The sequence below is a fragment of the Camellia sinensis genome, chromosome 5, assembly GCF_055761805.1.
Source record: "Camellia sinensis isolate YWXY chromosome 5, ASM5576180v1, whole genome shotgun sequence".
Taxonomy (NCBI): Eukaryota; Viridiplantae; Streptophyta; class Magnoliopsida; order Ericales; family Theaceae; genus Camellia; species Camellia sinensis.
In genome coordinates this window covers 48,906,189-48,932,876 of record NC_138965.1, presented here as the reverse complement: position 1 = coordinate 48,932,876, position 26,688 = coordinate 48,906,189, and the positions used below count along the sequence as shown (strand labels likewise).

General features: G+C 34.5%; 1 protein-coding gene across 5 annotated transcripts in view; it reads left to right on the top strand.

The window, feature by feature from the left end:
• Positions 1–22,996, top strand: part of LOC114258179 (uncharacterized) — a 37,302-nt gene extending 14,306 nt beyond the window's left edge. For 2 of the 5 annotated variants that reach the window (XM_028198079.2, XM_082868827.1), the window contains 2 exons: positions 4,211–4,242; positions 16,399–16,436. Coding sequence is in view for 1 of the 5 variants with exons in the window: in XM_028198075.2 (XP_028053876.2) it covers positions 4,211–4,242; positions 16,399–16,440; positions 22,059–22,081 (97 nt within the window). In the remaining 4 variants the exon portion in view is untranslated. Of the gene's footprint in view, positions 1–4,210; positions 4,494–16,398; positions 16,441–22,058 lie in introns of those variants that run through there. The other 3 variants (XM_028198075.2, XM_028198078.2, XM_082868826.1) reach the window with 3 other exon arrangements.
• Positions 22,997–26,688: the final 3,692 nt, after the last annotated feature.

Sequence of the window (26,688 nt, the reverse complement as noted above, 5' to 3'; positions counted from 1 at the left end):
ATGGGAGAGAATGTGTTCTTTCTTACACTCAATTCTTCTTTTCCTTCTTCTGTTATTTTGATAGTCAACCGCAAGGGACGACCGGTGGGACGACCCATGGGACGACCGGTGAGACATCCGGCCGGACGTCCGGCCGGTTGTCCAGTGGGCCCACGTCCAACGTAAATGCACAGTGTTTTGGTGAAATCTGCTTTAGCTTCTCATTTTGGTGAAATTTTTGGTCCATTCTCAATTTGATATCCATTTGGTGAAATCGTTGGAGACATAAAAGTGATATTTTTTCACCAAATTTAAATCTGATGATGAATTTGATTTACCGTTGGAGATGGTCTAAGAATGTGAAATCAATCTGTTTATATGATTACTCACACATGCATAACTTAATTAAATATTAATTTACACTAAATTTCAGATGATAATTAGAAAGCCTTCACGAATTATGAACCTTAATTAGATGAATGCAACAGTGCCATTTTTACTTTAGCCTCGTGTTAGATCAGGATGGAGCCATTAACTAATATGTGAAAAGTTATTGGAACTTTTGTGTGCACAGATATATTCTATCATATCACTTTTTCTGATTCATTGAAAGAACATTGAGGTTATGTTTGGTTCACGAATTTAGATATGGGTTTGAAAAAAGAAAGGAAAAATGTGTGATATGTTACTCTATTTTATTTATATTTCATCTATCTGTTTTTTATTTTATTTTATTTATTTTCAAATTCTTATTTATGTTTGGTTCACGAATTTAGATACGGATTTCTTGAATTTTCTAGGGATGGCAAATTCAATCTATGGAAAACCATAACACACAAAACCATCACTAACTAAAGTGGAATTAAAAATAATAATTTCACTTTTTCATATAAAAATCTAAAACTAAAACAATATCAAAACTCATCAAGTCTTAACACACAAAATTATATCTCATTGACAGTAGAAAAGCAACATTTTTAAAAATGAAAAATTCTAATATACATCCTTAGTTATGTCATATTTTTTAGTTATGACTCCTAATGTATTTAATTATTCCTCATGAAATATTTGATTATGACTTCTTCTTCTTCTTCTTCTTCTTTTTTTTTTTTTTTTTTTTTTTTTTTTAAAATTATGACTCAAAAAGTATAAAATTATACAATTTTCTTCTTTAGTTATAAGATGCATATAGTATACATTTTTGTAAGGTGTGTAGTCTTTCCTTTTAAAAATAAAACTGAAAACATCTGAAACAATAACCCTACCCATAGAATTTTCTAGAGGATTTTTTAACATCTTTGGATGAATAATGACTTCCCAAATGACTTCAAGTGTTCTTAACCGATGTACTCCATGAATTGGGGTCCAGAGAATTTTCTAGAGGATTTTTTAACTTCTTTGAATGAAAAATAATTTACTTACTTTTTGTTCAATCAAACAACGGAAAATTACTTTTTGTTTAATCAAACAACAGAAAATGAGAAAAATATTTTTGACAAAAATATTTTACGTCAAAACAAAGGTAGCCTAAATAGATATTTGTAAATTGTTGAACTACTACTATTTCTCTTAATATCAATCATTTGTTGGTTGATAGTGAACTAGCAAATATAGGATTTGAATTTCATAAATAGGATACTAACTTTTTTAAAACTTTGACTATTTTATATCCAATATAAATCACATATAATAAGTCCTATGGGCCCATTGTGTAGTCCATTCCAACAAATTTTAAAGTTGTCAAAATATCCTTGTTACCCAAAACAAAACAAAATGTTAAACACATGAGCTGGTTGTTCCTCCTTTGGTCGCGGCTTAAAAGCCAATCTTATTGGTTTTTCAGCCAAATAAGTCAATAAGTTGTAGCCTCATTTGGCTATCCACTTGGCCAGAAATAGCAAAAATTTCATTAAGTTTTTAAGCTTATTTTAGGTTGAAAAGACAAATAAGTTGAAAACCAAATAAGTGAATCCAAACACGCTAAATTTTTTAAGTACATCTACTAAAACATGTGTTTTCAAATTTTAAGATCACTAAGTTCCAAATAAGTGGAAACAGAGAAACACATTAACTTACGGAAAGCATACAATCAAAACTTATGAAAAGCCTAAACTTGTTCGCATAGGTTCCTTCTAAGCCCATATGAATTCTTATTGTGCCCCTGTTCTACTTTATTCTCTGCTTCAATGGATTTTCTAAAGTATTTTTTTCCTGTTTGCTAGAACTCATTGACAAAATTTTGATAATGGCTAATTTTGTGTCAAGTTGGGGCTAATAAATGCATGCTATGTGAAGCAAGCTTGAAGTGCTGGTGATGTCAGGTAAGTTATGAAAATTAAGAGCCTTAATTGTGATTTTGAGAGGTTAATCCGTCCTTAAATCTAGTTTTGGACTATGTAGAGTCCTTGGAGTCGGCATTTTTTTACCGAGTTGTCTCATCTTTTTGAATACAGGTTGGGCACCCCCTTGGTTCCTTTGTTTATATAATATGCCTTTTTTACCGATATATATATATATATGGATCTAATGATTTAATAATTTTTGCACAACTTTTTGGTAATTTGCTCACTCATACAAGTGGAATTATTAAGAAGAATTGTTATCGTACATTGACGCTTAAGCTTTGTCTTTGAGCTGTAATTTGGTTCCTTAGGAAGTGGAACTAATATGTTTAATATTTTGGAAGCTTATGTTTAAGATTAAGTTTGGAGCGTCTCTCTTGTCTTATTGTTTTGGATCTATTATTTGAAATGTTGGTGAGCGCAACTTTCTTGTTAAAGTCACCAAGAAGTTGATAAGATTCTTTAGTTTAATTGAAACATGATTGTATATGGACATATACAGTACATGTTATTTGGATACGGTGTGTTTTGGGTGTGATTATGAGCATTAAAGTCATCTAATGCCCAAGCACAAGGACACCAGATCATGGCTAAATATTCATATTTCTTCTTTGTTTCCTTTAGTAAAATGATATTTTTATATAGCATGCAGCATTAAGCATGTTGACTTTACTCATGGGGAAACATTATGTCACAAAAGTAACAAAATAGGGGACTTATTGCAATTATGTGGTAAACTTGGATTGCTAGTCATGCATGCTGGGTGCAGTTCCAATTAGATATGTCGAGCACATTCACCATACCCTCTCCTTGGTGTCATGTATCCTGACATGTGTACAATCCCGCTTCTTAAAACTTCTTTGGATGGAAAGGTACTCATTTAGATGCATATTTTGCACTTGTGTCGTGGGTGAGTAGCAAAATATGTGATTGTTTATGGTTTAGACATAAAAGATTCATAGAAACAATGTTAGCATGATAAAATAAATAAATAAAATTTAGACCTTAGGAATGAGCTCTACCCAAAAAATATTTTAGATTTGAAAGATGAGACAGAGTAAGTATGATGACTTGGTAGCATTCTTACTTATTGCTAAGGAACTTATCTTTAAGCTAGCACTTTTTAAACAGTCTCCCTACCCACTTTGTTTTTGTTTCTGGGTTTACTTCACAGAGCTTTGCTGTGCAATTTGTAGGAATGTAGTTTTTATGCCATCTTGTGAATTGGGAATGTTGTGTTCTCGTTGTAAGGAGGGGTGGTTTGGCTAGGAGGCTAGGCTAGTAAAGCACTTAAATTTAGTTCTGGTATGTGGTTGTGTGAAGTATGACATGGAAAATGATAGACTTGATTTGAGGAAGAGGGTGGTAGTTGCCAATTATGGGGTTGACTGGCAACAGATGGTTTCCCTTGTGGATGCAAGCCATGGGCAGAAAGAGTAAAATCTCCCCCTCTCTCTCTCTGGCCAGTTGGTACAATGAACTTTGGCGGTGTTTGGCACGATTTGGTTTTGGGTTTTTTTTTTATTTTTTCCACTAAAAGACAGTTTTTGCAAAACCAAAAAAAATAAATCCAAACAAAATATCACATCCAACTCCATAATCATTTCACTTTTTCTCTCACAAACATCACATCCAACCACAAAAAAACTCAACTAAAAAAACCTACATAAAAACCCACTTCCCAAACACTCACCTTGTCTCATGTTCAATGTTTTGGACGTGGAAAGAATACTTTTCTTCTGTTTTTTTTCTTGAGAAATGATGCGCACACTTCTCTTCTAGCATCTCACACTTTTTTTTTTTTTTTGGGTGATGAGTAAAATGTTAAAAATGTTGCTTTGGCTTTATGAGGATATTCTATTTACTTCTTTGGGGTTTATTATTTTCAGGGCTAATGCGCAGCAGCCGAAGCTATTTGTGTATGATCCTCATCCTCATTTTTGCTGAAGCCCTTGCTCTCTACGGTCTCATTGTTGGGATCATTCTCTCAATATTTAAGTATTTATAAATTAGTTTGCTAAAAAGCATGAAAAAATTAAAAGCACTTATCAATTTTATATAGTTTTATCATTTTTAGAGAGCATAAATAATTTTTAAAAATATATTTTTGATGTTTAATTTGTCAAATTATTTTTTTCTTTTTTGAAAAAGATTCGGAAAACCAAACCAAAACATGGCTAATGACTTGCACTTTTTACAATTTTAAGTATTTTTTGATAATTTTGATATAGGGTTGCAAATAAACCAAGTTGTTCGTGAGCTCGGCTCGTTAATAGCTCGGTTCTTTAAGTAAATAAACTTCAAGTCAAACTTTTAGACTCGTTTAGTGTATTATTATATTAATATTTGGATTTGTATCAGTAATGTGAGTTATATATAATAAAATATTTTTATACCATGTGATTGTCAATGTATCATTTTTTATTTAGGCCCCTTTTGGGAAGTAGGTTATAATCCATTTCTTAGATTATAACTCACTTCCTCTCTCACAAAAAAGCTGCTTATAAACAGTTTTTAATCAAAAAGTTGATTATAACCATCTTCCCAAAATAACCCTTAATTTTAAAAATAATTTATCTTTTAAAGTAGAATTAAAACAAAAAGAGGCAAGTGAAAAAAAAAAATACTAAATTTTAGGAGCCAAAAGTTAAAAAATAGTCAAAGATAAATGGACAAAATGTAAATTACCCATAAAAAGGGAATTGCAATAAGTTGGAGCGTTGGAGCGTTGGACAAACAAAAGATTGAGGGTTAGGGTCTCACTCTCTCACTCTCGCTTCAGTCATCTCCGACATGAGCTCGTTTCAATCGGTGCTTTCCTTTCTCTTCTTCTAGACTCCATCTCCACAGGTATGTATATATATATTGTTTATTAATTTTGATTTGGGTTTTGCTAACAAATCCCTAGGCCACAAGTGAAAAAAAAAAAAAAAAAAATTAAAGAACACATACACTTTTTATTAATTTTTATTGAAATCAATACACATTCTCACATATTTTCATGACACTTTTCAAAATTAAATAATGCTTAGGGAACACTTATTAGCATTTGCCTTTTAATTTTGATTTTGATTTTAAATTTTGATTTGGGTCTTGCTAATTAGTGGTCCTAGGGCATAAGTAAAAGCACAAAAAAGTGGAGAACACAATACATATTTATGCATTTTTTTTTATTAAATTTAATACATTTTTATTGAAATTAATACAGATTTTCACATATTTTCATCACTGTTTTATACACTTTCCAACATTAAAGGTCCGTTTGGGAATATGCTATTTTAGTTGATTATTTGACTTTTTAATTATTTTGACTTTTTAATTATTTTAATCTGGCTAAAAAAAGTTATATTTGGGATAATAATTTTTGATTTTTTACTTGATTTAATAGTTGTGAGAGAAAAAATGAAATGGTTATTGATTGGATGAGATATTTTATTTTATTAATTATTTTAGCTAAATAACCTCTCGACAATAAGGCTTGAAACAATGCCTATGGTGCAATTGTTAGCATTGAATAGTCCGTTTTATGTCAACTTGGATTGGATTGTGATTTGGATAGAGATTTGAAAATGAAAATAAAAATATAGGAGTAATGTAGGTGTAGGGTTTATTCCATGTAACTTATTGGTGTTTTTGTTGCAGTTATGTCTTTGGTGATTAGGAAGTCCCCTCCTCTTCCTTGGTGGCAAGCACTCCGACACCAATTCGGGCTTGAGCATCTCTCCATTGGTATCTCGATTAGCACGCTGCTGAGAAGCATTTTTATCAAGACGACACAAAAGCAACAAGAGCATGGCAACTTGATGGCGTGCCTGAAGAGTATCGATGACAAGCTCAATTTGAATCGTTACTTGATGGCGATTCAAATCGCGCTTGTCATCGATACTCTTCAGGTGCTCCATCAAGTTGCCATGCTCTTGTTGCTTTTGTGTCGCCTCGATAAAAATGCTTCTCAGCAGCGTGCTAATCGAGATACCAATGGAGAGATGCTCAAGCCCGAATTGGTGTCGGAGTGATTGCCACCAAGGAAGAAGAGGGGGCTTCCTAATCACCAAAGACATAGCTGCAACAAAAAAACCAATTATAAGATACATGGAATAAACCTTATACCTACATTTCTCCTATTTTTTTATTTTCATTTTCAAATCTCTATCCAAATCACGATCTAATCCAAGTTAACATAAGACGGACTATTCAGTGCTAACAATTGCACCATAGGCATTGTTTCAAGCCTTATTGTCTAGAAGTTATTTAGCTAAAATAATCAATAAAATAAAATGTCTTATCCAATCAATAATCATTTCATTTTTTCTCTTACAATTATCAAATCAAGTGAAAAAAACAAAAATTATTATCCCAAATATAACTTTTTTTAGCCAGATTAAAATAATTAAAACATCAAATAATCAACTAAAATAGCCTAATTCCAAACGGACCTTTAATGTTGGAAAGTGTATAAAATAGTGTCATGAAAAAATGTGAAAAAATGTATTGATTTCAATAAAAATGCATAAATATGTATTGTGTTCTTCACTTTTTTGTCCTTTTACTTATGCCCTAGGACCACTAATTAGCAAGACCCAAATTAAAATCAAAATCTAAATTAAAAGACAAATGCTAATAAGTGTTCCCTAAGCATTATTTTATGTTGAAAAGTGTCATGAAAATATGTGAGAAGGTGTATTGATTTCAATAAAAATGTATTAAATTTAATAAAAAGTGCCTGTGTTTTTTAATTTTTTAATTTTTTACTTGTGGCCTAGGGATTTGTTAGCAAAACCCAAATCAAACTTCAAAATCAAAATTAATAAACAATAGATATATACCTGTGGAGATGGAGTCTAGAAAAAGAGAAAGGAACGCACCGATTGAAACTCGCTCGTGTTGGAGATGACTGAAGCGAGAGTGAGACTGAGACTCTAACTCCCAAACTTTGTTTGTCCAACACTCTAACCAAGGGCGAACCTAGGGCTGGGCATAGCTAGCTGCAGCCCAGCCCAAAATTTCAAAAATCTATAGAATTTTTTTTTCCAGCCCAGCCCAACCCAGCCTCCCAGCTCAACCCCAAATAAGGGCCAATAGTTTTTTTTGTTTGTTATTTAGATAGGCAGCCCAACATAGCTCAATACTTGTACAAAAAAATAAATAGGCAGCCCAGCCCAATAGGTTTTATTTGTTTAAAGAACAAATCTTCCCTTGGGCATCATCAGCTTCTCTGACTCTTCTTCAGTTCATCTTCTTCTTCTTCTTCCCATCGGTGGTACAGGTAAGATTTATCTATGACAATTCATGACTTTGAGCTTCTTCTTTTTATTTTTTATTTTTTCCTTCTTAATCTTAATTTGGTTGAAAATGGATTTAATTAACAATGTTTTGAATTTTTTGTTTATGCAACAAATATTATATTGCTCTTAGTTTTTTTTTATGATGATGGCTTGTTCAATGTTCTATATTGCTCTTAGTTTTTAAACTTTGAAAGAGTTTTTTTGGACATACATAAAAATAATGAAAGCCTAAATGTAGACCGCCCGAAACTCTGTTCTGCGCGCGAGGGCGCGAATCGTTGTTCTAGCTACTACAGTTCGGACTCGTGTCACGGTTCTGAATCTAATCTCACAAAGTGCAATGTAAGACTGATAAATCACCAAAGAGTCCAAATCTGGCAAATCGTTTTGGAAAATCGATTTTAATCAAAAAGCGCTAAACATGGACTGCTTTGCCAGATTTTAGAGTCGTCACCTAAATATTTTATTTTGAGAAATTTAGGAAACCCTGACTTATGCTTAAGGCCACGTGTCCATCATCACCAAAGTTGTCTCGGCTCGGGAACTTGGGTACGAGAGGAGAAGGCCATGCAATGAGTACCCCCGTTCGCCCGATCAAAGATCAGCCTTTACTAACATGATATGTTATTTTTGAAAACACATGCGTTCTTATTCCGATTATTAGACTAGCTTATTACGTGATACGCACATCATACAAGTATAGACTTAATCACGTGGATTGGAACAAAACAACTCATGTTGGTTTTTCAAAAATGGTTTGAAGTTGCTACTCGCAAGTAGGCTAAGTTGTGGATTTGCCATCCTCAAGTGGGTTTTAGAAAAACATGATTTTGCCACTTCTAGTGGGCTTAAAACTCACAATCCTCGAGTTGTTTCAATCCAGGCAATCAAGCCTTCACCCATAGGCATTCATGCAATTATACACTTAAGCAGTTAGCCTCATGGCAAGTATGCTAAACATGGCAACATACATATCTCATGCAGGGATGCTAAAGCGAAAACACTCACAGTGTACTCTGAGCCAAAACAAAGAACTAGTTAGAAATGAAATCATGCATGATCCTAGTTCATGTTAAGATGGCTAATGCAACACATGCGAAAATGCAACTGAGATAGGCTCGGCTATTCTAAGATGTCATGTGAATGCAACTTGATAAGATGTATTCAAATTGGTATTGAAATACAATGCAGTTTGTATGATGCGCTGAGCCCGGTGCATGCAAAACAGATGAATGATGCATGCATACGAAGCATAAGGATGTTAATTGAAATATGCCCTAAAGCTAACCATCAAAAGCTGGTAAATAAAAGGGAGAAAGAAATGGGGGTTGGAAGACATGCATCACACACACGCACGCTTATTACAACAGTGTGCCCTCTCGACGGAGGGTCCGAATAAGTATGCTAAGCTAGCTACGCTAAGCTATTCTAACTAATCTAATAATCTAATTAGACTAATTATTACATAATCAAATTGAATAACTAGCTAACACTAAGCTAATTATTACAACACGTTAACTAATTAACAAATTAGTTAGTTTAATTGCAAACTCAAAAGCTAACTAACAAGTAAAGCTAATTACAAATTACAAAGTCTCAGCTCAGTTCTAAGAGTTTGAAGATGCATGCTCGATCGCTTCGCTCGAAAATCCGTTACAATGCCTCATGTTGCCTCTGTTTGCACACTTCTGCACCTCTGAAAATTGTGCCAACTTCCATGATGCTTTTGACCTACCTTAGGAACCATCTGAGGGGTAGTCGGCCAAAATGTATGGCCGTCGGCCAAAATGTATGGCCATCGGCCAAAGAATAATGGTCATCGACCAATTTTGATGCTATCGGCCAATTATTGATAGCCGATCGGCACACTAGATAGCGGATCGGCCACTTCTTCCTGCAAACTTTTCCTTTTGCTGCAACAGAGCACTAACAGAGGCATGGCAATGTATTTGCAAGAAAATGTGTGTGCAACTACACCCCTTATCATGTCTAAAGCTCAAAGGTGTGTAGTGCTCGGCTCTCGAGTCATTAATCATGCATTTCGATGCATGATGGCCAAAGAGGCCGAGTTGTACAAATCAATGTCAAATGAATGCACATAAATAAGACACTTGGGCCATCACCTTATCATGGATAATCACAGCCAATGGAGACAAAGGGGATTGACCCATTTTCATCACTTCAAGTATGAAATGGACCAATTCACTTTGTGTTCAACATAACGTCCGGTTGAACACAATGCAATGCACACATGCAACATGCTTATCTTGGCACATTTTACTTGATTGATTTTGTTTACACATTTTAACATTACCAATCCATTCATTAATCAACTTGTCCAAATATGAGAGTCCTCTAATGAGAGAGAGGTCTATCAAAGAGAATGGTTTAAGGCATGGGAGAGACCAATGCCTTTGACTATGAGTAACCCTCAAAAGAGGGTGAAGCCATTTAAGCATAGGCCTCAATCCCAAGCATTAAACACAACCTCAAGACTAACCAATCCTCAAAACAAATCAAAAGTGAAGAAATGAGGGAGATGACAGATTTTTCAGCGCTAAAGTGGCATGATAAACAAGACTCTAACATGCAAACACTTCAAGTACAACATGCTAGTAGGCTTACACATTGAAACTAGTGAAGAACACAACATTAGAACCATGCAATACAATGCCCAAATGGCCAAACCAGCCCCAAACAGACCTTATGTAGGCCAAAACAGTAGCCAAAATGGACTGAGATGATGGCTTGAAAGGGCAAGAAAATGAGGCTCATGCAATAACTCACAAATAAGGCATAAAGGTACAACTCTCAAGAGCAGTTAAAGAGTGGAAACATGGAAGTGTAACAACACTATATGCTCTGAAATATCATTCCGAATGATGCCAATGCATGCAAACATCACAAGTATAGCATGCTAGTGGTCTCAAAACTCAAGGCTAGTGAAGTCATTTACACTATAGCTATACAAAACATGAGTCATATGACCAAGGCAGTGCAAAACAGTCTTAAAGCATGTCAAAATAATGCTAAAACATGTATGGAGTATAGCCAAAATAAACTAGCATGATTGGCCAAAACATCAAGCAAGTTAGACTAGTAAGCATGGATTACACTACAAGTGTATAAAGCATGCAAGAGGTGAGTCTACCAATCAAAATTAGAGTTATAACATGCCAAAATAACACCAAAAACATGCTTGAACTAAGTTAATTCAAACCACAAAAGCATGCTACTTTGCAAGGCTGGCAAGGCTAACAAAGAGGATTTACACTACAAGTGCAACAAGCATGCAAGAGGTGACCAAGACAGCCAAAAACATGATTATGGCAGGTCTGATAAGTCACAAAAATGAGCCTAAACAAAGCTATAAAGAAGTAAAAACACATGCTCATTTGGTTGGCCATCAACACAAGTAAACAAGACAAGAGGAGGGGGGACCACCCCCTCCTATTTTGAGCCTCAAAACAAGTTTTTTACCATTGAAATTCCTCTGGAATTCAGTGGTTTTAAGGCCAAAAAGAAGTTGTTTGAAAAGCTTGAAAGATAGCTCAAAAGGCCTTACAAGCCAAGGAGCAAAATGGAGGAAACACCCCCTAGCCAAACAAGGCTCAAATCAATACTTTTAGGACTGAAAAACAGAGGGAAAACAAGAGGTTTTTGTAGTTCAACACCATCCCCAAAACAACCCCAAGGTAGTGTGAAAAGATGGCAAGCAAGTGTGTAAAACAAGCTTAAAGGGAGAGAGATCTTACCCTCGATGCACAGCTGCAAAACCAGTCCAAAATCTGAGCCAAAACAGCTTTTGGAGCTCAAACAAATTCCCAAGTAAGCTTCAAGCAACCTCCTCCCAAAGATAGGCAACTTTGATGAAGGATGCCTAGGCAAACTAGTTGTGTTTTTCTACTTTTATGCACTTCTATGCACAAAAAGGGCAAGAGAGAGAGGCTCTAGAGAGAGAGAGGCAGAGATTTTGCTTTGGAAATTTTGTAGAAAGAAAGGGAGTTTAGTGAGAGAAGCTCTCAAACTTGTCAAAATGTTCTAACCCCTTGAATATGAGATATAAGGCTTCATATATAGCAAAATATCAAGCTTGGGTCGAAAATATCTGAGTTAGGACAGCTGGCACAAGCTGGAAATAGTTAGAGGAGAAATATCTTCAAAAAAAATGAATTTGGGTCACTCTTGGCCGATCGATCGGCCATCCTTTGTGCCGATTTGCTACTTGTGATGGCCGATCTGTTACTTTTTTGGCCGATTGGCCACAAAATCTGCTTTTTCGAGCCTGACTTCAAATGGGCATAACTCTTTCATATGGACTCTTTTTTAGGTCATTCTTGTTTCCAAATTGAAGCCCCAGAAGTAAGCTTTCCAACGGTGAAAGCCTTGCATCAAAATTTCAACTGTGCTAAGAGATATCCCTCTTTTAGTGAAGGCTGCTTAGTTTCGGTCCAACCGGAATGATGCCCAACTTCAACCAACCATATCTCTCCCATCTGGACTCGGCTTGAGGAGATTTTTGAATGCAAAATGAAGCCCCATAAGTCTTATTTCCAACGGTGGTGGCCTTATAGCTTAAGTCCAAGTATACAAAAGGATAGGCCCGATTTAGCGAGGACTGTCTCTCTCTCTCTCTTAACGATTCATACCCAACTTCTTCCTCAACTTGGTTTCTTCCCTCTTCTCCTCTTTTCTTCAACTTCAAACCCCTAAACAAGGTGTTTTGAAATATTTTTCAAAGATTTCAACTCTCTTTCATTCATTTCCACTTTGTCCTTGCTCGGTTTACCGAAAAGCGCATCATTTAACAAAATGTGAGCCTCAGAGCATCGTAGAAACTTTATTTCAAAAAATATTTTGAAAGAGAGGGTTTTAAGGTCTAAAAACCATTCAAAATAATTTTAGTTCAAAAATAGGGTGTGAGGTTAGGATTTAACTCTCTTCTTGCCGAAGAAATCGAACTTTTGCTCTGCACATCTTTCACCACCAAGTAAACTATCAGTAGCGCCCAAGTCCGAAGGTCGGTCAAAAATGGGGTGTCTACACTAAATAAAAATTATTGAGGATATATATAAAAAGCCTAATAGTTAAAATTATTGTGAATATACTCTGGTTTAATATTAAATAAGGCTAATTTTTTTTAGGTTATAAATAATAGAACATCCACCACTCAAAAAAGGCAAAACCCTTTTCTCATTCTATCAATCAAAACAAAAGTCTAGTAGTACAACATCCAATGTTGTTGAAACCTCATTTTCTGATGTGCAACCGCTTTCTATGCCTCAAGCAAATAAACCAAACGAATTTGATTCAACTGTTATTGAACGGGATCCTAGTTTACGCTTGCAAATTTGTGAATATTCGGTTAATCAATGGGATGAGGTTAGATGAGCTTATGTGAACTTGGGGCCTTATCAACCTGAACTTGAGAGTAACCTAGGTCCTCATTTGCAAAGCAGAATCGCCAATTCCAACATATTTGGTTTAAACAATTTTCTTGGCTAGAGTATTTTCCTTCAAAGGATAAAGTATATTGTTTTTCATGCTTTTTATTTGACCAGCCAAATAAGTCAATCAGTCGTTCTGCACTTGTTGATGAGGGGTTTAACAATTGGAAAAGAGTAAATGATGGATCCAAGTGTGTTTTTTTGCTTCATGTCGGACTTGCATCTTCATCGCATAGTCATTGTGTTATTAGTCATGACAATTTAAAGAAAGCTTCCCAACACATTGAAAAAGTGTTGAATGCGCAATCAAAAGAAGAAATTTTGAAGAATGGAATGTGGGTAAAGGCAACAATTGAAACTATTGAAGTACTTGCTCTTCAAGGACTTGGTTTTAGAGGTCATGATGAAAGCTCGACTTTATTGAATCAAGGTAATCTAATTGAATTATTAAAGTTCAAGGCGGGAGGGAATGATGCACTTGAGAGCATTATATTAAAGAATGCTTCACAAAATGCCAAATACAATTCTCCGAAGATCCAAAAGGAGATTTTGCATATACTTGCTTTGAATATGATTTTTGATGAAGTTGGAGGAGATTATTTTTGTATTCTTGTTGATAAATTCCCAAACGAGTCTAAAAAAGAACAAATGGCCCTAATTTTGAGATTTGTCAAGAATGATGGTTTGCTAGGCGAACGATTCTTTGATATCGTGGGTTTTGAAAATACATCTGCATTGATTCTTAAAAAAGAGATATCGAATATCCTTTCTCGATTTAATCTCCCTATTCAAAACATGCGTGGTCAAGGGTATGATGGTGCTAGCAATATGCGCGGCGAATGGAATGGACTCCAAACTTTATTTCTTAAGGATTGCCCATATGCATATTATGTACATTGCTTTGCACATCGTTTGCAATTGGCCTTAATTGCGGCAGCAAAAAATGAGCCTAATGTTTGACATTTTTTTTCTCACTTGAGTTGTATTGTCAATCTTGTTGCTTCTTCTCCAAAGTGCCTTAGTGAGTTAAAATCTTTTCATAGGAGTGAGGTTGAAAATATGTTGGCTAGTGGTGAGCGTTAATCTGGTAAATGGGCCAATCAAATAGGTACCTTGCATCGAGCTGGAGTTACTCATTGGAGCTCGCATTATGACTCTGTTAAAAACTTGATTGATATGTATGAGGCATCTTGTGTAGTTGTTAAAAGTCTCAAGAAGAATACAAATCAACAAATTCGTGGGCAAGCTAATCGTATTTACAAAGGAATGAAGAGCTTTGAATTCATATTCGTCTTGCACTTGATGGACAACATTTTGGGAATCGTGAATACACTTTGTCAAGCCTTGCAACAGAAAACTCAAGACATCTTAAATGCGATGAAATTAGTCTCCACAACAACAGTTCTACTTCAAAAACTTAGACAAGATGATTGTGATATTTTTCTTGCAAATGTGGTGTCATTTTGAAATCGACATAACATTGCAGTGCATGATATGAGTTCTCCTTATAAAGAGGGTACAAATCATCGTCTGAGCATCATTATCACTTTGACATATTCAACTCTACAATTGATTTTCAATTGATGGAGTTAGAACGCAGATTTAATGATGGGGTAGTGAAACTACTTTCTCTTAACTCAGTTTTGGATCCTAGTGGCAATTTTAGATCTTTTAATGTGGATAATATTTGCAATCTTGCTGAGGAAACTTTATCCCCAAGATTTCACTTCTCAGGACATCCATAGTTTGAGATGTCAATTAATGCATTATAAGCTTGATGTTGTTTGTGATCCTAAGTTTCATAAGATATCTACTCTTGTCGATTTGTGTTGAGAACTATTTGTGACAGGAAAGTTCCAGTATTACACCATGATTTACAAATTGATTTGTCTTGTGTCTGCCCTTCCTGTTTCTACGGCGACTACCAAAAGAGCATTTTCAGGTATGAAGCATGCTAAAACTACTATTCGTAATTCAAAGGGGGATGAGTTTCTTGCCGATTGCTTGTATCTCTACCTTGAACGAGACCTTATTTTGAATATTGATTTAGATTCTGTAATCAATGAATTCGAATCTTTAAAGACTTGTCGAGCACAACTTTGTTAGATTATTTTTAATCAAAAAATTTAGATATTAATCTAGGTTATATTATTAAATTCTCTTTTTTCTTATGTGGTTATACTTAAAATAGATTGTATAATTTTACCTTAATATTAGCCCACCCCATTGACGAATACTAGGTCCGCCCTTGACTCCAATGCTCCAACTTATTGCAATTCCCTTTTTATGGGTAATTTACATTTTGTCCCTTTATCTTTGACTATTTTTCAACTTTTGGCTCTTAAGTATATATATATATTTTTTTTCCACTTTGCCTCTTTTTGTTTTAATTTTACTTTAAAAATTAACTTATTTTTAAAATTAAATAAAAAATGATACATTGACAGTCATGTGGTATAAAAATATTTTATTATATATAACTCACATTTCTGATATAAATCCAAATATTAATATAATAATATATTAAACGAGTCTAAAAGTCAGGCTTGAAGTTTATTTACTTAAAGAACCGAGCTATCAACGAGCCGAGCTCACGAACAGCTTGGTTCATTTGCAACCCTATATCAAAATGATCAAAAAATACTTAAAATTGTAAAAGTGCAAATCATTAGCCATGTTTTGGTTTGGTTTTCCGAATCTTTTTCGAAAAAGAAAAAAATAATTTGACAAAATTAAACATCAAAAATATATTTTAAGAAATTATTTATGCTCTCTAAAAATGATAAAACTATATAAAATTGATTAGTGCTTTTAATTTTTTCATGCTTTTTAGCAAACTAATTTATAAATACTTAAATATTGATATACACCGTTGTAATCTCATCACCCTAACCACTACCATTGCTACCATCACGCCACCACTACATCTACCTAGTTTTATACGCTTTTTCACCTTTTCTTTCCAAATCCTCCAACCAAACACCGCGTAAGAGATTTTTATTTTTTATTATAAATAACTTGCTAGAATAGAATAACACGGCTGCTTCTATGACTTCTTGTCATCAACAAATGATAAGACTCTAATATCATTTCTTGATGACTATAAATGTGGCTTAAACTAAAAAATGCATGACAATCAGAACACACTAAATAAAAACTAGGATCTTAATAACAATTTACATAATCTAAAGTTCACTTGGGCTTGTCTTGCATTATCATGATCCTTTGGCTCAAAGGTTGCTCGTTATTTGTTCTTGGTATAAATTTGACAAATACAATAGCTGTTGTTGTTGGTGTGTGTGTGTGTGTGTTTTTTTTTAATAATGAAAACTCTCTTGAAAACAGGTTTTATGAGATACATGGAAGGCAGCCATCCAAAGAAAGAAGGTATTTAGATCCCTTTTCTTTTTAATTGTTCCTTAAGTCTCACTCGTGTCTAATGCGGGTATGAGCAATAACGATGTGGCTAGTTTGCAGTGGCGGAACAAGAAAATTAAATTAGAAGGGACACTTATTAATTACAATATCGAAAATTTTTATAAAAATATTTCATGCAAGTTTTTACGATTGATTTTGAGAAACATCAAAAAAATAATGTTATTTGTAACTAGTGTATCATGGATAATACAAAAAAAATATGGATATAAGTCTTAAAATAAATTATTTAACCATAAATTATTTTTTTATTCAAAATTTGATTAAAAATTCAATATAATGGTAATACCACGTCATTATTGGTATGTGATATCATCCACTAATAATAAATAAACATATAGAGAGTGAACCTTACATATTAAATGTAACTAACAATCCAATAAATTTCATATCTTTATAGTGAGATTATTTATACTTGCATGTCATTAATAATGACATCACAATTACATTAAAAAAATTTCATAAAATTTTCATAGATAATATGGTATATAGTAGTCTCTTCATTTTCAATCAAAACAATAATTGTTGTTCTCATAATTTTTAAAATGTCATCGACATTTCACTCTAATAATATTTTAGTAATTTTTTTATTTAAAATATTTTCTTTATGTTTGCAAAATTAAAAAATCTCAAAATCCAGGGGGCACATGACCCCCCCTCCCCCCCGGTCCCTTACTCCTTCTGCCATTGCTAGTTTGAATATGTTTTTAATTTGTGCTAGGTGATGGGAAATTGACTTTTTGCTTGTAAACTAGACGGTTTTATATATTTTCTTATGAGCTGTGCACTTTATGATATTTTTTCAGAAAGTAAATATACCTATTTTTTCTATATATTGCCAATTTTTTTAACCAATAAATAAATAAATTAATACGTATAATTTATAATCTTTTTTAACTTATGCCCGTTTTGGTAAAGTGCCTATATCATTATCAAAACAATGGTCAACATAAGTATTGTGGCTGGATTGAGATTATCAATTATCATGTAATTCGAATAAAACTGAAAATTTTATTGGCTATTAATCCAGACTCATTCTTTCTTGCATATCAATTATTTTTTCGTGTGTGTGTAATATATCTGTCAACTGTTCATACATAGTGGAGGTAACCATTTTATAGGGAGACATGATAATTTGATTCAAGAATCAGGTAATTGGTAATACTACAACATATAAGACTTTTGACGACCAATTATTTTGGTCTCTAAAATTACTATTTTGGTCTCTAAATGATTTTAGTGACAAAAATAATTTGGTCACTAAAAATGTCATTAAAAGTGCGTCTAGGAAAGTCAAAATTGACTTTTAGAGACGAATTTTCAAGAGTGTCACTGAAAATGACAATTAGTGACGAAATTTATAGTCACAAAATGTTTGATTGTGCAGAACTAAACATTTGGTCACTAATACATCGTCTCAAAATGCCCTAATTTGGTCCCAAAAAGCAAAATAATGACATTTTTAACCACAATTATATTTGGTTGCTAAAAGATAAATGACTTTCTCTACCACACATTTTTGTCGCTAAAAAATCAAAGTTGGGAATTTTGTAACCATTTAATTTCATAACTAAAAATGCACAAAAATTAAATGTCATCCAATAATATAGAAAAAGAAAAAATTGACATCCACACATCAAAGGTACTCTATTCCAAAACCATGAGTATATAGAAAGTAAAATTCTACAAAAATTAAAACTCAAAGTTTTCTAATTCAAAATTCAAATCAAAGTAGTTCTTGTTCTTCTATTTCAAATGAAGAATAGCAACAATTTCTTCAAAAGAAAATCTCTCAAAATATATCTTTGTCAGCTTCTTTGTATTCTTTCTCCTTCACATCCATTTCAACTATCTTTGGCTTAGCAGATGATGCCATGCCTTAATAACAATAAATTCCAAATGTTAAAGGAATTAGATTATAGAATAACCAGGAATTAGATTAAAGATGAACAAAACTGAAATTTGTTAGGCTCAATTTGGTTAGGATGAAAATGGTAGAAAGTGAAAGAAATAAAAATAAAATAAAATTAAATTTTAAGTTTGTTTAGCATGAAAATGGTGGAAGTTACAAGAAAGTTAATTTTCTTATACAACTCATAATAGCATTGTAACTGTCACACCCCAACTCCAGGTATGATTGGCCGTGGTCCACAAGGACCTAGGCTAAGGCCCACGTAAGCCTAAATACGAATCCACAAACACATTGAATAACTATATAATAGTCCAGTAATAAATATTTAAAACTCAATCCAGTGACAAGCCACAAGTATAAACGGCAAAACCAACCGTAATTAATACCATCCAAACTTATGGGATATAAACAGCCTACATATTAAAATAATCCTAAATGAATCTCAATAACAATAAAAATAAATATGCACAAACTTGACACAACAGTCTAAAACCAAATAAATGAATGTCCTAGAGGTCCATGCAATTGAGTCCCCGCTACACCATGAGTCCACTCTAAGTCCTTCTAACACCTGAAAGTGATAAATAACTAAGTCAGCTGATAGCTCAGTGAGTAGCAACTATCCTCTCTTTTTGTGCTGACTTGTGTCTTAATTAATCCATAATCACCCACAACCCCATGTTCACTTGATGGGCTGGGAATTGGGAAGAGTGAATACGTCAAAGTCCTTGAGCAAGAAACTTATTAGGTCACTAAGGACGAAGGGAAGAACAAGGACTGAACTCTATTGACTTAGGGTAGATGAAGGCCAGATTCAATTATTTAATTACCTGTATCGCCTACATATTTTTAATTAGTTACTTCCTCATGGAAAATGTGGATGTAGTAGCAGATCAAAATCTGGAAGCAAGGGTAATAGATTCAAAAAATACCTGCACAAACTCACAACACGGTCTCTAAACTCCTCTAGACATTGTTTAATAATGAAAAGGGTGTAAAAAATGTTTTAAAAATATGCAAAAATATTTTTAAAAAATGTATTGATTTTAATAAAAATGTACTAAATTTAATAAAATGTGTCTTGTGTCTTGGGTCTTTCAATTTTTTTACCTTTTACTTGTATCCTAGGAACACTTTTATTAGTAAAAAAAATTATTTAAAATCAAATTCGAAAAAGTATAAGTTTGATAATAATTAGAAATAAATAAATAGTCAAAAGTGAGATTGGACAAAAGCACGTCAGTGGTCGAATCATCAAAACTTAAATAAAATGAGAGGAAAAATAATTGGTTGGTTTAGGGGCGCTACGTGAGAATACTATTTACCAATTATAATTTATTATGTCTACTTCTATTGTCCAATCACTCAATACAAATTTATAGATTTCACCATTTCAACCAATTACAGCATCATTAAAATATCATGTGACGATACCCCAAGACCAACCAATTTTCTAAATGGGGTGATTTGGGAAGTTAGTTAAAAACTAGTTTTTTGACTTCTTTTTTTTTTTTTTTTTTTTGGCCTTTTTGTCTTTTTGTATATAAAAAATATAAGAGGTGATATAACGATTCTGGTTTAGACCCGACCCAATTGATGTTCTGGATCTAGGTTCCATTGTCTTATATGGTTTTCCGTGCCTTGTTTCCCTTATTGCTCATTGAGTTTGGTTATTGGAGTGTCTTGGTTGCTTTTGGAACAGTTTGATAGCCTGTTTTTCAAAACTATTGTTGTCCAGATTTTTGTCTCTACGCTCGAGCGAAGCTTCTTACGCTTGAGTGGCCTTTGAAAACTCTCAGTACCTTTGCAGGTCTGCAAAACTACTGGGAGGGTGCATTCTTCGCTCAAGCGGTGTTGCGCTCGAGCGGTCCTTCTTGAGCTCGTGAGGTTGTCCATTGTTTGTAAAATTTTTGGGAGTTTGTGTGCTACGCTCGAGCAGTAACTTCCTACGCTCGAGCGGTAACACTTTTTCTGTCTGGGCGCTCGAGTGACACTTCTTGCGCTCAAGCGGTCTACACGCCTATCAGTTCATAAAAGTCACTTTTTGAATCACTTTTTCATTTCTCTCTCTCTCTAAGCATTCTAAAAACCCTAAATCTAGAGCTTTTCTTTCTAAAACTTTCATTCTCTCTACAAATACACCTTGATCTAGTGGTTTCTCAACCATGGCCCTTTGGAAAAAATGGTAGAGCTTGCCTAGGGCTTCCATTTAATCTGAGCGGATCATGTTTTCGTCACCAGTGGATTTTCGGATTTTCTCTTCTTTGCTCCAAGAGGTAGGAATTCTTGAACTTTTTTTCAATACTTCACTATAGATAGATCTGTGGTATTTTTCATTGCATTAAAAGTATGATTTTCATGTTTAAATTCATTAAACAAGTTTGGATTGGTTTGGGCTTGAGTTGGTGAGTTTGTGATTTGGTTTTGTCGGTTGTTACGGGTTGTTGTTATGTTGAGATGTCGGGTTAGGAAGCCTTGGCTTCTAACTAAGGATTTGTGGATAGAGAAGATGAGTAATGTTATGTAAATGGTGAGTTGTGCCTATTATAAATAGTTTGGGGGTTTTGGGGAATGATACTAAATAAGTATTTGGGTGTGTTGAAAATGTGGGAATTTTGGAGTTATGTTTCAAAACAAATGGATATTTTTTTAACTCTTTTATAAAACCAGAGAACGGGAATTTAGTTGTACTTAATTAATGTTTTAGATTATGAGATTGGTGTCTAGAGTTTTGTCCTTGGCCATTGGTAGAGAATGGTATTGCTTGTTGTTAGATATAGGTTTTGAGTACTGCTATAAGGTGAGCAATGTAATGTAGGATGGTATGTTGTTGATTGTAAATGGACATGGTGAATAGACAATTTCATTGTTAAGTTATGGATTATGTTGTTAAAGAGGTAATTGGAACGTGTATAAATGTTATGTTATGAGACGGTCGTTTTTTTTTTTGGGTTAAGTAAGTTATAAAAAAAACAAAGAATTTACACGAATACAAGGGGCAAACCCCAGGCCATAGCAAAACAAAACAAGGACGGAGCTAGCTAAACTAACAGATAAAACAAACAGGAAACCCAAACAGCCTGTTCACCAACCGTATCAACACCTGCAATAGGGAAGATGCACAAGAGAGGGACCAAAAAAAAAAAAAAACACCTAAACCTCACAATCTTATGCCTGCAAAATGACCTTGCCTAGGAAAGATTTGGATGCTCCACCACAACATAGAAATGTCCACATAACCAAGAGCCTAAACAACCTATACAACTGAATATACATAATAACCAAGCCAAAATACCAACTCCCTACACATCCCGTAGGGTTAGGCCAACGAACCCACAGCAACCTATATATATAGTGGGCCATAAGACAATAACGTACTATAACAATATTAAGGAAAATAAAACAAGCAATTCTCCATCGGACAGATCTCACTATGACTGGCGCAGTAGTGCAGCCTGGTCAAAGACTCTCCATCAAACCTGGATGTAAGAAAACTCATTGTTGAACAGCGGTGCGTGGAGCACATTTTGAAGGAAGTGGTTTAATGTATTTAACCGTTAATAGTCATGATTGTGATAATTGGATTAGGTGTATGTATTACACTCGTGCATTATTGATGTTGGTTAACATGTTATGCTTTTAATGTGATGTTGTTTAGGGGTCCGTTTCCCGCCTTGCTGAGTCGGCAAAACGTGGCGCCTTGACAGAGATTTTTTCGTCCCTTCCGGATTACGCCCGGTAAAGTGTGAAAGGGGGGTCCATATCCCGCTATATTTGAGCCGGCAAAGCATGGTGCCTTTGTAGACATCCTATTTTTGACCACTCTTAAGACTTGGGCGCTTCAATCCAAACACTCGATGATGAAACGTTACACTGTGCAAAGTCTTTAAAGTTTTCAGCAAAAGGTATTCACTTTTTGAGCACCATAACCTAAACCATACACCCATTCTTAACCAAAACCACTTTCCATTTTGACCAGCCACCCGAAGAACATGCAGGCCATGTTCAACGTACAAATATTTTATGACAATTGGAGGTGCTCCCATGCACGAGCTCTAAGCCAGTTGTCCTTTTTTAGATATTTCTAATGTGAGAAGGCAAAAATCTATAAATAGAGGGCCTACCCTCAGTGTTTGAGTGATAGAGAGTGACCAAAGAGTGAAGAAACTTTGTGAGCAAGCCATATTCTCATCTTCTCTACCTCTTGTTATAAATACACCATTAACATCTAGTTTTGAAGCTTTTGCTGAAGCTTTGAGAGTGAGTACAAATACTTGAGAGTATTTGGATTGGAGTTTGTGAACCCAGAGGTTTTTCCTCTTCTCAAGAGGTTGATTCTTCAACTCTTTTCATATCTTTTTCTTTAAAGTTCATTGTTCTTCATTTCAATACTATTTTCTAGATTATTTTGGATTTTAAAATGTAATTTGAAATCTTGTTTAAAGATGGAAGGGTTAGCGACCCTTCCATAGGTTTGTTCTTTAGCTTTGCTCTCTTATTGTTCTTCATGTTTTGGCTTCATTTCTTTCATTTCCAACACTGTTTTTTAGATAGATTTTGATTAAATAAAAGTTGTATTTATGTATTTAAAGCTTACATAGATAGTTTGATTCTTGTATCATATTACACTCCTGTTGTTATTTATATTTAGGCTTCATTTTAAGCACTGTTTTAGTTAGATTTCGATTAATTATGAGCAGTTTATGTGTTTAAAGCTAACATAGATAGATTGATTCCTCTTCTTTGAAGATATTGCATAGCACTTTTCTAGTTCCTTCTTTGTAGCATGAAAATGGATGTTTCATCCATGTTCCATGAGTAGGAAAATAAGCTTGCAATCATCTCTCCATAGTTTTCATTTCTTGCTTTTACATAGTCTAGTTTTGTCTTTGTTTTAAAGCTACATGAGAGCTCTTCATCAAGACTATTAGAGAGTCTCTTTTATTTCCTTTGAAGCATGGAAATAGAGGTTTCAATCCATCTTCTATGAGTAGAAAGATGAGTCTCTTTGGTCTTCTTAATGATGGAACCTCTTATGTATATGCTTTGCCTTCAAGAATGGCTTCTTCAAAACCTATTATCTCTAAGCTTGAGTATTCACTTGCTCTTGTTTCCATGAGATTCAATGGGTTTTTGGCCATGTCTTTAATTGTATCTTTCATGTTTACCCTTAGCTTTGTTTCCATTAATTGCCATCTCTTTGCTTCACTAATCATCATTTAAATACCCTTGGAATGTTTAATGATTTGTGAAGCAAATCTATTCTCTCCTTGAGAGATTTTCATGACAGGAAAGGGAAGGAAGGATGAACATCCTTTGGAAACCCCCATGTTTTTGCTCTGTTCCAGTTCTGTTGCAACAGATTCTCCCCTAGAACCAGTAGGCGGCCAACCAAGCCTATGTACGGCCGACCACTTATTAAGGTCGACCGATGTAACGCCCTCAAAAAAATACATAAAACCCATCTCCTTAGACATGCAATGATACAAAGAAACCAACCATCTTTCCATTAATCTGAGTGGTTCTTACAAAACTATTACATATTAACAACAAAAGCAAATGTCTTACGAGCTTACAACTTTCTAAGTTAACACTTGGTTACAAAAAAGAAGAGTATTAACTTAATACATATTAAGCCCTTGGCTTGAATTTACATGTAATCCAACAAAAGAAAGCAAATAACAAAGCAGTCTGTCTGCCTCTAGCCTCCCAAGCTATGTCCTTGGAGGTGGCATGCTACCTGTACCTGAAAATGATGTCCCATAAAGGGTGAGCCACAACCCAGTAGAAATACACTAAACCAGTCATGAACAATGACTAAAAGATTAGCAGTTGATAGATGGTCAACACAGATATATCCACATATATCACATTTCGATTTCATGACATTAAGTCTATGTTACATTTCATTTCCCATGTCTTTTCCAACTTTGAGTTTGAAAGCAAGGCTCAACACCTAGCCAAATAACTTAATGAGATTTAGACTCATCTTTAAAACACTTTCAAAATTCATGAGGGATACACATTTTAATGCTGTATCAATAACACATAAACCATTCCCACACTTTGCGAAAGATACACATTTCGGTGCTGTATCAACATAACATAGAATCACTTCTATACTTTACAATTGATAACGATATACATTTTAGTGCTATATCAAACCAATTCAAATACTTCCATAATCAACACTTGATACACATTGTAGTGCTGTATCAATGTCACACAAAATCTGGTTTAGAGGTCCATTCCCTATCTTCCCCTAAACCGTGGAGTACATCCCCCATCTCCTTCCACACAACACATGTATATAAACATAGATCATATACAATCAATCAATACATAGAATTAATGTATTATTCCATTTGCTATATTCAATAGCATACTCAATCGATTAGTTTTAGTTTGCCTAATCATCATGCAGTGTCTACAACAATCAAGACTATCCTCCATCGATAGCCCAAAGCAGTTATTTCTATACTGAGAATAAATGCACCAAATGGATATATAATCAACATTTCAACTAGGTGAGCGATGAACGAATCAAACTACACCCTTTAATACTATACACATCCAATTCCAACATTCTCAATTTAATTCTTCTTTTCTTCAAATTAATTATACCAATTAATTTATCAATGTAATTAGAGCATTTTCCATAATTAACATCACAACCCTAAGGTTCCATTTTCACCAATAAACCAATATTGATCTCATTTCTCTATGCCAAACATGCATATAAGTTTATATAAACAAAACCCCAATTTTTGTAAAATTACACAAAGGCCCAAACTTTCTCAAAATTACCCAACAACCCCCAACTCATCAAAATACTAAAATTCAAAGGCAAAACTCATGAGAAGGAGTAGGATATCCCTATCTCGAAGTTAGAGCTCAAACGGGGAAGTTGAAGAAAACCAAAATGCTCCAAACTCAAAGATCTACGGATCAAAATGGAGCCCTCGACGATAAACACACTTCTTACAAAGGCCGGAGGATAGAGAGACACTCTAACTAGATCAAACCCTAGAGAGAAGGGAGTTTCTAGAGAGAGGAGCTCTCAAAATATTTTTTTAGAAAGTAAGAGAGAGAGAGAGAATGTAAAAAGTGATTTTAAAATGCCCAGCTGCCAACTAATATACGACATTCCCGCTCGAGCGGAGAACACAACGCTCGAGCGTCAAGAACAAAAAAACTAGGTACGCTCGAGCGCAAGAAGGCCCGCTCGAGCGCCAAGACACAAGAATAAAGTACATCCGCTTGAGCGCGAAAACTAGTTAGCTCGAGCGTAGATTTTTCCCTCCCAGAACTTACACCAAAAAGTACTATCCGCTCGAGCGCCAGAGTACCTGCTCGAGTGCGACCGCTCGAGCGTAAAAATCACACATGCAGAAGTTTTGCAGGGATATGAAATACTGGGAGTGTGCAATCTCCGCTCGAGCAGAACAAGGCCCGCTCGAGCAGAACGACCAAAACCTTGGCAACAAGATTTTAGACCAAGGTTCAACCCACTTGTTCGAAACATGCGCAACACATCCTAAAACTCAAACAAATGGAATTAAAGGACGACAACAAGATAGATACAACTATCAACTCCACGGAACCGAGTCCGGAATACAACATAACAGTAAAGGGACAACCGGGATCGCTATAACCTCCCCCCCTTAAAGAATTTCATTCCCGAAATTAAACACAAGTTTTTCAAAAATAGGTTTTCTCCATTCTCAACAATATTACAACATAATATTAAACAATCCGACCCATTACCGGTCAATCCCATCTCTTTCAAGAGGCATTTCACATTACACATAACAGCCTGCATTATCAACAGGCATTCCTTTGAAAATTACCAGTTTCAACCTGTTTCCCACAATTTCTTAACACATGCAACATTAATATCATGCTTGTATTTCCACAATATACTTAACATATGCAATGTTAAAACAAACTTCCATTAACCAAAACATTCACAATGTTTTACAACTTAAGACATATATAATGTTCTTAAAGTTCAACGATATTACAAAATTACCAATGCATGGTTACACATCAACAAACAAGTCTGGATAATTCTCACGGACATCCGCCTCACATTCCCAAGTGGCTTCCTCCACTCCACGATATTTCCACAAAACCTTTACCAAGGGAATGGTCTTGCCTCGCAAGACTTGATCCCTCCTATCCAAGATCCGAACCTGTCTCTCCTCATACGAGGCATCCTCATCAACCTTTAAGTCAGTCCAATCCAACACATGGGATGGATCCGGCTCATATTTCTGAAGCATACT